This window comes from Sebastes fasciatus, chromosome 14 (assembly GCF_043250625.1).
Source record: "Sebastes fasciatus isolate fSebFas1 chromosome 14, fSebFas1.pri, whole genome shotgun sequence".
Lineage (NCBI taxonomy): Eukaryota > Metazoa > Chordata > Actinopteri > Perciformes > Sebastidae > Sebastes > Sebastes fasciatus.
The window spans coordinates 19,949,316-19,963,205 of NC_133808.1; the positions used below are offsets into that span (position 1 = coordinate 19,949,316).

Consider the following 13,890-nt stretch of genomic DNA (forward strand, 5'->3'; position numbering starts at 1 on the left):
CAACAAGAAATAGTCAAAGCACATTACTTCCAACCACAAGTTTTTCGTTTTGATATTTCTTTTTACGTATTGATTAATCATACAATCTATATCTTGTTAATTAGTGAGCTTTTTTTGATGTTGGTAGGTGGATTTTTTAAAAGCTTTGGACAGTGGTTTCCTGTCTTTATGTTGAGTTAAACTAACCTTCTGCTGGCGATAGTTTCACATTTTGTGTACAAACCAGGTGGCAACCTCTGGGTCTGAAAAGTGAAGCCAATATGGAAGTGCCTTAAACTTGCATTCTTTCTAACAGCCAGCAGGGGGCGACTCCTCTGGTTGCAAAAAGAAGTCTGATTGTCAAGAAGTCTATGAGAAAATGATCCTACTTCTCACTTGATTTATTACCTCAGTAAACATTGTAAATATGAGTTTATTCATATAACTCAAGGCTTCAAAAACGTAGTCCACAAACCAATGGGTCCACTTCTTTGCAAGAAAGTGATTAAGCGTATTTGTCAAACTATAAAGTGTAATGCCTTTATGCAAAACTATTTTTTGCATAATTTAATAACAGTAAAAGATGTGTTAATAGATTGGTTGATAGCTAATTTGAAATGTATACACTAAAGGTTCATGTACACGGACTGGGCGGACCGCGACAACGCAGAGACCCGGCGGAAGACTCTGGTAGCGCTATTCACAGACCACCAATGGGTGGCGCCAGCGATCGCCACAGCTGACCTCCACGCTCAGTACGGATCCCCAACCTACTTCTACTCCTTTTACCACCACTGCCAGAGTGACGCCACGCCGCCCTGGGCTGACTCCGCCCACGGTGACGAGGTAAGCTGATGTCACAGTGTTGTATTTACCGAGATGACATTAGTGGCAGTTGTAGGAGTGATATTAGATATCGAGGAGAGGAGTAAAATAGGGAATTTTGGTTTTGGTACTTCAGGCTGAGGCGAAAATGAAGTTGACTAATGTCTCAGAGATTTTAGAAATATTCATGTGATGAATCAGGACCTCTTGGTTTAGATTACCCGTGAAGTGCTGCTTCATATTGATTTGTTCAAAGTGCTTAATAAGTGGAATCAAGCAATCCTCTACAGTGTGAAATATTTGAAATGTTCATTTAATTTATTTCACCGCAGGTCTGATTTTGAAGCTGTTGCATATTTACCACTGGGATGATTAGTCTTAGTCTTATTATGATTTAGTAACAAAGTAGTAAACTTTTGATTTCCATGTTTATTTTGTATAGGTGTGCTTGTCTTATGTTCAGTGCACTGAATGTGTGTGTGCATGCATTTGTAGTTGGTGTTTGGGATTTTGTGACTTTGGATTCACTGCAGTTACACATGAAGCAGTATTTGTCTTCACCAGCATCAGTTATGGTTACTGTCAAGAGAATGAATGTAATCTGTTGGCTCCCACTATCCTAAAATGTGTGTCTGTATGTCTGTGAAGGTGCCCTATGTGTTCGGCGTGCCCATGGTGGGACCCACCGATCTGTTCAACTGTAACTTCTCCAAGAACGACGTGATGCTGAGCGCTGTTGTCATGACTTACTGGACCAACTTTGCCAAGACTGGGTGAGCTATTTAAAAGTACAGTGATGTGAAACTCTGTGGAAAATCCCACTGTGAAGAGTTTTTTTTGCCTGAATATACTATAAAAAGATAATCACTAAACAAGACCAAACAAAGCACAGCTTGAGTATGATTCAGTCCGCTTTATTTCTGCCTCTTTAGACGCAGAAATCCGTTTCTAATTTCTGCTATCAATACTTAATCCCAACCCACACGCAGAAAATTTCTCTTGATAACGAATGAAAGCCAGGCCGTTTAATCACATTTTAAAACGTGAAAGAAAATGCACAGCTGTCAGTAAGAAATCATCCTCCATCTTTGACGCTCTGCAGAGAGACGAGGTTTTGGCAACGCAGAGTGTTGTTGCTGTAACTGTGGACAGCTCACTCTCCATTTTACAGGAACAAATCTCCGAGCTCGAAACAAGACAGCCAAGACTCAAGTCTGTGGTGTCATCAAGACAAACAGCATAGTGCCTCTCTCATACGTTTTCTTTATGTTTAATTTGTCGGACTGATTGATAGTTAACATGATTATGGGGAATGTAACAGGGTTCACACAGAGAGGGAGAACAACAGGGAGAAGATAACAGGTTTTGATTAGCATTAAGCAAATGTCTTTCCTACAAATGATGTTCATATTGCATGGGGAAAATGCACTGGCGCCAATTTGTAGGAGACGGATCAGCCTAAATCTATTTTTCTGTCAGGTTTTTCCATCAAGATAAGTAACATTTTAATAGCATAGAAAAAAGTGGGTGCAAGCGGCCGAAATGGGTTTCCTCAGGAGGGTGGCTGGCGTCTCCCTTAGAGATAGGGTAAGAAGCTCAGTCATCCGTGAGGGACTCGGAGTAGAGTCCTTGCTCCTTTGCGTCGAAAGGAGCCAGTTGAGGTGGTTCGGGCATCTAGCACGGATGCCTCCTGGGCGCCTCCCTTGGGAGGTGTTCCAGGCACGACCAGCTGGGAGGAGACCACGGGGAAGACCCAGGACTAGATGGAGAGATTATATCTCTACTCTGGCCTGGGAACGCCTCGGGATCCCCCAGTCAGAGCTGGTTAATGTGGCCCGGGAAAGGGAAGTTTGGGGTCCCCTGCTGGAGCTGTTGCCCCCGCGACCCGATCCCGGATAAGCGGTTGAAGATGGATGGATGGATAGAAAAAAGTGTTTTTCAGAAATATTAGGTTTCGTTTGGAATGGAAGTTTAAAGTGAGCGAAGCTGAGATTTAATGATGCATTAGAGGAAAACGCCGGCGTTTTAGAGCAACAAAAATAATGAGCTGACAGGCGAAGGATGTGTTATTATAATGTCTTTTCCTTCAAAAGGTCTCAGACGTCTGACGAGAAGACTTTAGATACAATCATGAAAGCAGCGCTGCAGCCTAATTTTGGCACGCAGGTTCTCTGTCATGTCAAAATCCTGACATTGCTTTTCTTCTTCGGGCCTTGGCTGAGAAAGTTAAAGAAGCCTTGCTATTGAAAAAGTCCTTGAGGAAAGCCAAGGTAATGTCCTTAAAAGAAGAATGAAAGATTGGCCACTGTTTGATTAATCTTCCCTCTTTGTGCACCCTCATTCAGTCATTTATGGTTAAAACTGGTGCAATGGGACAGAGAGCTTATTCAGTATGTTAAATCAAAATTAAAATCATCTGCCAGTGGCGAAAAAAGCTTCTAGAGATCCAATTTATTAAATTGAAAGTGAAATGATGTGCCAGTAGCTAAGAATACTACAGTTGTAGAAGGAATCCACATTAAAACTTTAAAAAGACGACAGTCTGCGCTGATAAGAGTACCTTTTATCTCTCCACTCTGACATGATATACAAGATAAAAGTAATTGTTGAGGATGGACCCTCTTTCTGCAGCGCTCCAAGTGAGTAATTACCAGTAATTAATCCAATCGAGGCTCACTCCACCGAGACCTCTTCAGATTTACAGAGACATCTGCAGTCTAGACCTTGATCTAAATCACCGTAGAGCCTTGCGATCTCACAACATGCAGAATTAGGACAGCGCTCTTACATGTTTTCACTCTGGCTGGCGTTAAAGAAAAAACAGTCTATCACATTGCATCAAGTTAGCAGTTTCTAGCCCAAAGCCTGTGTTGTCATTACCACCACGGCAAGCTGCAGAGCTAAATCACCAAGGAGGGTTGTTAAGATTTCAGTGCGCACTTCAATTATCAATGGGGAACTTTCTCTGAAGAAAGATTTCTCCCGGTTGAGAGCACCTCAGACGGTGATGGAGCTCTGCGACAGCTCAATTTAACGGAGAGGATATGATGCTCCCTGATGTATATTTTGTAAGCCTCTGTGTGGGCGTATAAATCCTCAGCCTGTGTGTGCGTGCCGGTGGGTCTTCACGCTAGCTGCCTCTTTGTGCTGTTCATATAAGGTGCTGATTGACAAGTGAGCACACAGCGTGTAACTGGCAAGTCTGTGAAGATGTGCTGCTCTTTCATTTATGTCATTTTCGCTGCTGACACAAATCACTCGCAAATTGTCAAATGAACGCCCGTCCGTATGTGTCAAAGAGGTGATTTTTCAGGATATCTTCACTAAAGAAGATAAAGATAGCTGAGAGTTTTTAGAGGAGCAAATATCCTCTCACAACTGCAGGAGTTTCAACTGCGCATTACGTAACTGAAATGTTTTGTAAGAGGCATATAAAGTGGACAAAACAAATCAATGATTCGCAACTGAATCACCTTTAAGCTATGTTTACAGGAAAACAAAACTTGTTTTTGCTTTGTGCAAATATTCATCGCTACTGGTTTTTGTCTTGGGTTACTTTGATATTGATTTAGAAAGATGTGTGCCAGACTATTGGACAGTATGAGAGAAAGTCATACCCCCCCCACAGAGGACGGTAGCCAGCTGGGAAAAAGTCTCCAGCAGTTCTGTTGGGAAGTCTCTGACATTTGAAAAACTGAAAAGCATGACATATTGGTATTTATGGTAGAACATTGAAATGCTTTATTTTTAAAATATGACCCTTGAATGTAAATATGTGGGTGGACATTTCATTTTGGTTTATTTAATCCTTTGTCGAGTATCGCTGTTAGGTTGCACTATTATGTTGGTGATTTGATTTCGATTTTTACACAGTGTTTTCATGTTGCCAGAATGCTCCGAGCTGCTGGCAGATGCTTCACTATTGCTGAGTTAATTCATTTTGTCATATCTCTTTGTTCTTTTTTCCCAGTGTATCTTTTTCTATATGATTATAGCTATTTGTGGAACAACAGGTTCAGAGGGGATGAAAATCAATGTCTTGCCTCACACAAATGATTAATTTCTTCTTTTTTTTATCTATGAATTATATAAAAATAACATAACCACCAACGCATGTGATTAAAGGAACAGTGTTTAACATTCCGGGAGATCTGTTAACAGAAATAGAATATAATATTCATAAGTATGTTTTCATTAGTGTATAATCACCTGAAACTAAGAGTCGTTGTGTTTGCGTTAGCTTAGAATGAGCCCTTCATATCTACATAGGGAGCGGGTTCTCTTCACAGAGTCCGCCATGTTGCTCTGCCGTGTTTCTACAGTAGCACAGAACGGACAAACAAAACTCTGGCTCTAGATAGGGCATTTCATGTTTTTATGTTATCTGAAGGCCACCGTAGTTCTCTGACATGCTTGTGAAACTGCGGTAACGTGAGTCACAGAGTGCAACATCGTGGTACAGTCAGCCGCAATCTGACCTCCGTTGCTCCTAAAGTAGTGTTATTATGCTATGGATGACCTCTGAGCGAGGCGAACGGAGTTACCACGGTTTTGCACTCTGCAGCTCACGTTACCGCAGTCTTGAAAGGAAGGAGTGAGCGGAGGGGTACTCAGTTGGTTGCAATCTGCAACCACACCACTAGATGTTGCCGAATCCTACACACTGTACCTTTTAATAAACTGATTGTGTTTCACTCTTTTCCAGTGACCCAAACCAGCCGGTTCCTCAAGATACCAAGTTCATCCACACTAAGCCAAACCGGTTTGAAGAAGTGGCCTGGTCTAAGTACACCCCTAAAGAGCAGCTGTACCTCCACATTGGCCTGAAGCCCCGTGTCAGAGACCACTACCGCGCCACCAAGATTTCCTTCTGGCTCCAGCTGGTCCCTCACTTGCATCACGTAAACGAGCTCCTCCAATCGGTGTCCACCTTCACGCATAGCCCCTCTCCACAGGATGACACTCCTTATTCTTACACTAAGCGTCTCGCCAAAGGTTGGCCGCCTAGCAGCACGCGTCACCCGGGTTCACAAGGAGGTACTCCACAGCCGCCGGAGGCTGCTTTAGGCCAAGGTGGAGGGGAAGACGGCGTCCGCGTCCCGAACGAGGACTACTCAACGGAACTCTCGGTGACGATCGCGGTGGGAGCGTCACTGTTGTTTCTTAACATCCTCGCGTTCGCTGCACTGCTGTACAAGAAAGACAAGAGGCGTCTGGAGCATCGGCGGCCACGTCCACTTCCTCCCCCGAGACGAGACATCACACCTGCGGACGTCGCCGCCCACCTGCAAGGGGAGGGACTGCTGTCATTACAGGTGAGTCATGTGTTTTTGTATTTTTATTGTGCTTGATCATGCATTTTATTTATTTATTTAAGTTATGTTTAAAATAATCATGCTTATTGTCAATAATTGCACACATTATCAAAGTAATATATAGTGTAACATCAAGCCAGTGGAGGTTGTGTGTGTGTGTGTGTGTGTGTGTGTGTGTGTGTGTGTGTGTGTGTGTGTCTGTGTGACTGACTGAACTCCTTTCTTGCCAGTGGAGAAGCTGCCAGTAAAGCACTTCTGCAAAACACAGCCTGTCATCAGCAGACATTATCAGTGTGAGGATGTGTGTGTGTTTTGATGCATGTGCATGTGTGGGCTGTGTCCAATTGCCTGAATTGCTTCCAATTGCCTCCAATTCATCCACCGACTATTTGGCCTCTTCTGAGCTCAGTTAGTGGCTTTGAAATCTCCCACAGTGAGTGCTAAATGTCAGATCTCTTATAAAGCTGACAAATGCTGTTAATTGGCAAGTCAACTACAGTAATGTGGCTCGACATCCCAGATGCTTTTGTAATTGTGTTTTATTATTTGAAATGTCTCTGTGTGGTGTTTTTAGCTTTTTGACCACCACCAGTAGACCTGACAAGGAAAATTCAAGCTTTCTGTATTAACATAGGTTGTTGTTATGCACTGTGCATGCTGGCGTTGAACACAATTCTTCTGACTAGGAAAAAACATGCCGGCTCTGCAGAGGCTAGAAATCACCGAGAAATGATTCAGAATAAGTCAGGAGTGGTTTAGATGATGATGACAAATTGCAGCGATACAGTTTGATTTGTTTGACTGCTATATGCTTGAAACAAATCTGACGGGAGTAAACCCTCAACCTACTCCCAGAATTTAAACTCTTAATATATAATTTCACATGTTTGAATGAGTCATGGTGGTGATTTTATAGAGAGGTCTGCTTGGGGATGTGTTTTTTTTGATTGACAAGCCAGTGACACACACACACAGATGGCGTGGTTGCCAGTTTTTGCCCTTTATACTTTTACGTGATGATTTTCAGACCCAATCTGAATTAAAATAGTTTTCATTTATACAGTATGTAGGGCTGGGCGATAATCAAGTATTATTAGATATGGATTTTTGGTGGATTTCATATTGTGAATATATGATCATTTCACATGAATTCAAGTAGATGGTATTTAAAAATGAGCTGGAAGTTGTAGTTTTACATGAAGTGAAGTATGTGGTCTGATGACATGCATAACAGTGGAACACAGTTTATTTCACTGAATGACAGTTTTACTATTTTATACATGATAATGCATACATTTGCCATATCATGATATACTGTATATTGACATGAAAAAAATATTAATAATGTTATGATATTGATTTTGGCCATATAGCCGAGCCATAATAACAGTGGATTTGGATTAATCCAAAATTAATCAGCAACTTTATTGATAGTTGATTGTTTAAATCATTTTTCAAGCATAAAAGACAAAACATTCTCTGGTTCCAGCTTCTCAATTGTGAGGATTTGCTGCTTTTCTCTGTTTTATATCGCTGTGAGTTGAACATCTTTGGGGTTTGGACTGTTGGTTGGACAAAAAATGTCATTTGAACATGTCACCTCAGGCTTTAGGAAATTGTGATGCTCATTTTTCACTATTTTCTGACATTTTAGGATATAAAATAATAAGGTATTGTTGTGTTTTCGTTGGTTTAGAATGAGTCGCAGAGTGCAAAAATGTGGTACCGCCAGCTGTCGTCTGACTGCCTTTGCTTGTGCTAGTGTTATTATGGTAAGGATGGCCTCTGAGCGAGACGAACGGCGTTACCATGGTTTTGCACTTGGCAGCTCAAGTTACCGCAGTCTTGGAAAGGGAGGAGTGATCGGAGGGGTACCCAGTTGGTTGCAATCTGCAACCACACCACTAGATGCAACCAAATCCTGCACACTGTCCCTTTAACTGATTATCAAATATATGAATTAAGTGAAGAAAATAATTGGTAGATTAATGAATAATGGAAATACGCCTGTGGCAGCCATTGATTTGATGATTTGACTATGTATTTCCTTCCCTTTCTATCTCTTTGAGTGCTTATTGCTTTAACTCCTTATCGTCTTCTTATCTAATCATCAACCATTCACTCATCCACCATCCACCATCCACCATCCACCATCCACCATCCACCATCCACCGTCCACCGTCAACCATCCACCATCCACCATCCACCATCCAACCTTTTAGGTGAAACAGCTGGAGTGTGACGCTGCATCAGCAGACGAGAGGAACAACACTCACCACCATCACACCCTGGATACGCTGGACGCCCTGGACGGCTTGGACACCCAGGACATCTACAGCACGCTGGACACCGTTCGCCTCACCTGCCCGCCCGACTACACCCTCACCTTGCGCCGCTCGCCCGACGACGTCCCCCTCATGACCTCTCTGACCCCGGGATCGCTGCCCGTGACTCCTGGGTCGCATCCCGTTACCCCGGCGACGCCGATGACCCCAATGACGCCTGGATCAATGGTGGGGATGAGGATGGGGCATCCGCACCAGGGATACACACACCATAGCCCGTATAGTAATACACACTTGCCGCACACACACATCTCCACGCACACACACTCCACCACGCGTGTATAACCGCAGCAAGATACACACACATAAATAACACACACAAACACACACACTCATACACACACACACACACACACACACACACACATAAAACAAAAGACTTAAATACCTCTACTAATTACCCTGCAGGATTGTTACAGACGGAGTGACAGAGAAAGACATTTTCAGTAACAGGATGAAGAGACAGACAGCTGTGTGTTGCATGTCGGGGACCTGAAGACAAACTGGATCCCGGGAGATGCAGTTCTATGCATCATTCGCTCATAACCTTGAACGAGACGAGCCAAGGCATCCATCAAATGTCTCAAGACCTGCTTTGGATATTAAACCTTCTGCTTTTTCTACACCTGAGGAGGAAGTGGACGAGCGCTGTGGCATAAGGGTCAGTCATGGATCAGTTTACATCTCCTACTGTACCTGCGCTGCTGCACAGCGACGCAGCGCTGAGACTGAGCAGAGCAGATGCACATGCAGAGAGCTAAGAAGTACCACACACACACACAGACTGCTGATGTCAACTTGAACAACCTGTGAAATGTGAATGTAGCATTTTTTTCCATTAAAAGATCAAAGGCCCTATCTGCCAAGGATCAAACTGAGCTGAGGAGAAAAATAACAAATTTCAGCGAGAGATGGATGTAAAGAGAGACAGAGAGAGGAAGAGGGGATTAAAAAAACAACATTAGCTGAGGGAAAAGTTTGTCAGGTGGTGGGAAAGAGATAAAGATTTCAATGAGAGGGATTTAGGAGCGAGAAAGACGAAGTGAGATAGAGTGATATGGAAAACACAGGAACGGAAAGTGTGCCAAGAGACAGAAATTAGCTTCAGAAGATGAAAGGGCCTCTGAAGTGTTGTCAGACTTACTGAAGAATCACTCTAACCAGCTATGTGTTAAACTCTTGTAAATAGAATGGAAAGATACAGATGATATATTATGATTTATAGCATTTACCTGCTCTTGCATTAAAAACATGACTTATTTAACCACATTATTGCTTTCATTTCAGATATTACTATATTATTGTATAGGTGTCCTGAAGCAAGGCTGGTTGTCTTTCTATCTCACCCGCTGTAGTATGTACACAGTACCTTTATTTAAAGGCTATGCACAGTCATTTCAATAATTCTTAACCGTGTAAACATCTCGATACTTGTTTAGTAGTTGAAGTATAGGACATTTTCACACCATCCTGTCTATTTGTTTGACCATCGTATGACGAGCTAGTACTGTGTAGATAATGCAATATTGGTTTGATGATTGAGCACCAGCCAAAAACCATGACCCTTGACCCCTTTAATCCCTTCCCGTTCTCCTATCCCCCTTGTTCCTAACATTTCTCTTAAAGGCCTTACCCCTAATCTCTAATAACCTTAATTAATGTCTCCGCTGACAGACAGGTGGTGATGATTCAGGGGTCGCAGCGTGCCCCAAAAAAAGTAATTCGTCTGACCGTTTTCCACCTTACACCAGTGGCCCCAGTATTTCTAGAACAGCCCCTTGCTTGAACTACCTAATGCTGACTGAAACCTTGTTTAACTAAGAATTGTTAAAGCTTAGAAAATCTCTCCACAGTGTCGCCCATAATCTGTAGGAATACATGGATTTGTCACCCACATTTCTAAAGCTTGGAGTTTGGTTTACTACCTGCCACCATGTTGTCAATTATTCAGAGCCAAATGTGATTAATTAGGTGGAGCCGGGGTGGAGCTGATGAGGGACGATCAGCGTGGCTTCGTGTGATAGTCTGACTTGACATTGAAGGCAAACACGCCTCCAAACATTTTTTTTTACAATCTTAATATCCTCCTAATGGAGCCATATTTTCCCCAAGACATGCTTTTTAGAAGAAGTGAAATTAATTATTTTTAAAAATACCACCAACATCTTGTGGAAATAATGATTGATTTTATTTCATAGAAAAGTTGGGAGGTTTTTCCTGCTGACTTCACAGCGAGTGCTCGAGGGCGGTGGTGGTTACTGCTGTGTGTCATCATAATAAGATTCGCAGCATACATAAAATCAATTTTAACCAATTCATATTGACAATTCATGTGGCCGAGACGCGGTACTGGCATGGCTGCTATTAAAATATGACAAATGGTCAAACTATGTGGTTGCTAATGTAAAAGATAAAAACCTTATATGTGAACTAAACAACAAACCCCAAACTCCCAAACCTTGATCCTAACCAGTAATTTAACCAAAGGCCCTAACCCTGATATTGTAACCTTCCTGTTTTATCCTCTTTTCCTTCCCCTAACCCATCCTCTCCCCTCCTCCCAGCCTCATCTGTGCGACTCCATGCAGCTTTGTCACAGTGTGGCCTATTTAACCTCCTCTCATCCTAAGTAACTTCTTCATGAGAGATTTTAGTTAATTGTCAACAGAATATGTGAAAAATGAAAGCCGAAAAATTTGTGGATGACAAGCAAAGAACTTTTACAAAAATGATATAAAAATAACATTTAACGGATGTTTGATTGACTGAATATTTTTATTTCATAATATGGGTTTATTGACTCAGCGGATGGCTGGATTGTGTCAAGCATAAAACATTTCTGCTGCATTTTTGAAAAATAAAAATATCAGTATTTTACAATTTATGAGCATTTTAAATGTCTTGTATGTCTTAATTCAGAATATGTAGTGGTCATATAGAGGGGATGTAGGGGGCTTTTGCTAATTGCATCCTCTGTTTTTAGTATATAAAGTGATTTCTTACCACAGAATTTGCCACAGTGATACACAGCACACATATGAAATTAGAAATGATATCTTATCTTTAGCTATGCTCTATAGTGCATACATATGTTGTACAATTACTGAAGTCCTTACTGCAGCAAAATAGGGAGATATTACTGTAAATCATGGTGGACCAGCAGCCCCTGCCAGCTGGCCGAGGAGACCCTGTGAGATGTGAAAGAACCCAATTCATGGCTGACTTCCAGACCAGATTGATGTCTCCTACTGTGTGTCCCCGCTCTAATCCCATTAACTAGATATAACTGCAGTTAATTTGATTTATGGCCGGCAACACATTAGAAAGCATGAGTTCAAGTCATGACCAGGTGTTTTTTTGTTTGATGTCAACGTGTGCAGAAAGGGACCTGAGGAGCGAGAGCAAGAACAGAAAAAAATCACTCTAAAATTGCTGTTTTAATTTGACATTTCCACAACCACGGCCCACATGGTGGGCTACCTTTTACTTAATCAAAAGCTACTTGGACACAGAAGCACATTTTAATTGAACATCTTATATTTTGGCTCTCTCTTTGAATGGTGGCAACATGATTGAGGTTATTTCAGCAGGATGCGTTGTTTGTCTAATTCCATAGAGGTGGCAAAGTCCATCTGCTAAGTGCAGCCCAGAAGTGATGTGTGTAAGATGTGTCCAGATGGCGGGGATCGGAATATGTACACAAATACCTGACTAATATTTAAAAACTGAATGTGAAGCATCTGGAGACTATTTCAAGGTAATATTTTGTGGCGTTTCATAACTACTAAATCTCAAACATTTATTGTTTGATTGTTAGGTAATTAATCTGATGCTTGTCAGAATAATAAATTCCTCACTGGACTGTTTTAATGCTGTTTTTGTCTCCAAATGCTAATCTTCAGTGGGGAGTTAATATATCATGTGATATGACATGGCCAGTAATGATCATTGGTAATGATCATTGTGACAGCTGTTCTTGTACTGTAGCCTACCTGTCACTTTATGGAGGTGAAATTAGATTGAAGGAGAAACAGAGCAGGGAATGGGATGTTTTACCCATTTGGGTTTAACAAAGATTGAACATAGACAAGCCGTTTCACACCAAGCACCGTTTTTCATTTGAAAAATTTGCTAGGAAATTTATAAAAAATTATTTTGTGGGTTTTTATGAAAAAGCTTGCACACCCCTGCGGGATAGTGATGTGTCGGTCGTGAACGAGCCGGCTCAAAGAACCGGCTCTTTTAAGTGAACGATGTGAGCCGGCTTCCATCCGAGAGCCGTTTTTTTTTTTTTTTTTTTTAATTAATTCAAGGCAGAATGATAGGATGATCTTCTCCACGCCACAAGCACTCCATGCACTGACTGTGACTGAATGTTGTGGTAATGACGTCTGTGCAACCAATCAGGTGATGACAGACAAGGATCAAACCATCATGTAGAGAAGAGGGGGTGAGAGGAGTCCGGTGCACGAATACCAAACAAGATGAGTGACAGTCGGAAACGAAGCAGCATGTAAAATTATGGTATTCTGGAAATTATAAGGTTTAGTATAATTATATTGAATAATTTAAGTGATATATGTGCACACATACTGATCATAGGTCAAAACAGCGCTAAATTTGGCTGAATTATAAAAGGCCGTTTGTTTTCGGGGTAACGGACAGTCGGACAAATCCACTTTTTTTTCCGGTCCAATGGGAAATTTTTTGGGACTTTGTGTTTCGGAATGAACCTTCCCCGTATCAACACCCAATAAAGTACAACAAAACACTGCAACCTCAACAGCAAAATAAAGGACAATATATGGCTTGAGATCACCCAGCAGCTGGGATACAATGAAGATGGTAATGTAGCTAATATCGCACTTTCTAATGTCCAATACTGTTCCCCATTGAATAGTGTTTACCTCCTCCCTAGGTAGTTAGGGTTAGGGATGAGGGTTGCTTCCGGTTTAGGTAGGGGGAAACATGTAGACCGGAAACAGTATTCGACACAACACCAGAATCGGTGTGCATAGTTGTCAATGTGAAAAATTCGTCAGAAAATGGCGCCAACAGAAAAAATGTGAGCCGCTCTGTGGTCACAGATTTCGGTTTCACAGATTTCGGTTTCACACTGCACCACATTTTTGCATCCACTGGTGACGAATGGCTATAAGAGTCTACAGCCATGTGAGGATGCATTTAGGCCAGAGGTCTACAATCTGCGTCTCCGGAGCCTCATATTACGAGAAAAAAAGTAATAGGTTAACGAGAAAAAAAAGTCGTAGTATCATGAGAATAAAGTCAGAATATTATAAAATAGTAATTTTATGTGTTATTTTCTTTTTTTCTCGTAAAGTTATGACTTTATTCCCCGAAATCTCATTGTTTTTCCCTCAATGTGGCCCTAATACTCCGTCGTACATTTGCACTTGAGCCCTCAC

At 41.8% G+C, this 13,890-nt stretch overlaps 2 protein-coding genes across 5 annotated transcripts in view; one reads left to right on the forward strand and one right to left on the reverse strand.

Moving 5' to 3' along the window:
• LOC141782813 (neuroligin-4, X-linked-like) overlaps positions 1 to 11,346 on the forward strand; it is a 35,709-nt gene extending 24,363 nt beyond the window's left edge. For 3 of the 4 annotated variants that reach the window (XM_074659569.1, XM_074659568.1, XM_074659570.1), the window contains 4 exons: positions 612 to 825; positions 1,453 to 1,577; positions 5,510 to 6,119; positions 8,342 to 8,819. In XM_074659569.1, coding sequence (XP_074515670.1) covers positions 612 to 825; positions 1,453 to 1,577; positions 5,510 to 6,119; positions 8,342 to 8,749 — 1,357 coding nt within the window. In that variant the 3' untranslated portion in view covers positions 8,750 to 8,819. Of the gene's footprint in view, positions 1 to 611; positions 826 to 1,452; positions 1,578 to 5,509; positions 6,120 to 8,341; positions 8,820 to 8,872 lie in introns of those variants that run through there. The other variant, XM_074659571.1, reaches the window with a different exon arrangement.
• Positions 1 to 13,890, reverse strand: part of ercc1 (excision repair cross-complementation group 1) — a 192,561-nt gene that overhangs the window by 58,074 nt on the left and 120,597 nt on the right. The gene's annotated exons all lie outside the window — the stretch shown is intronic.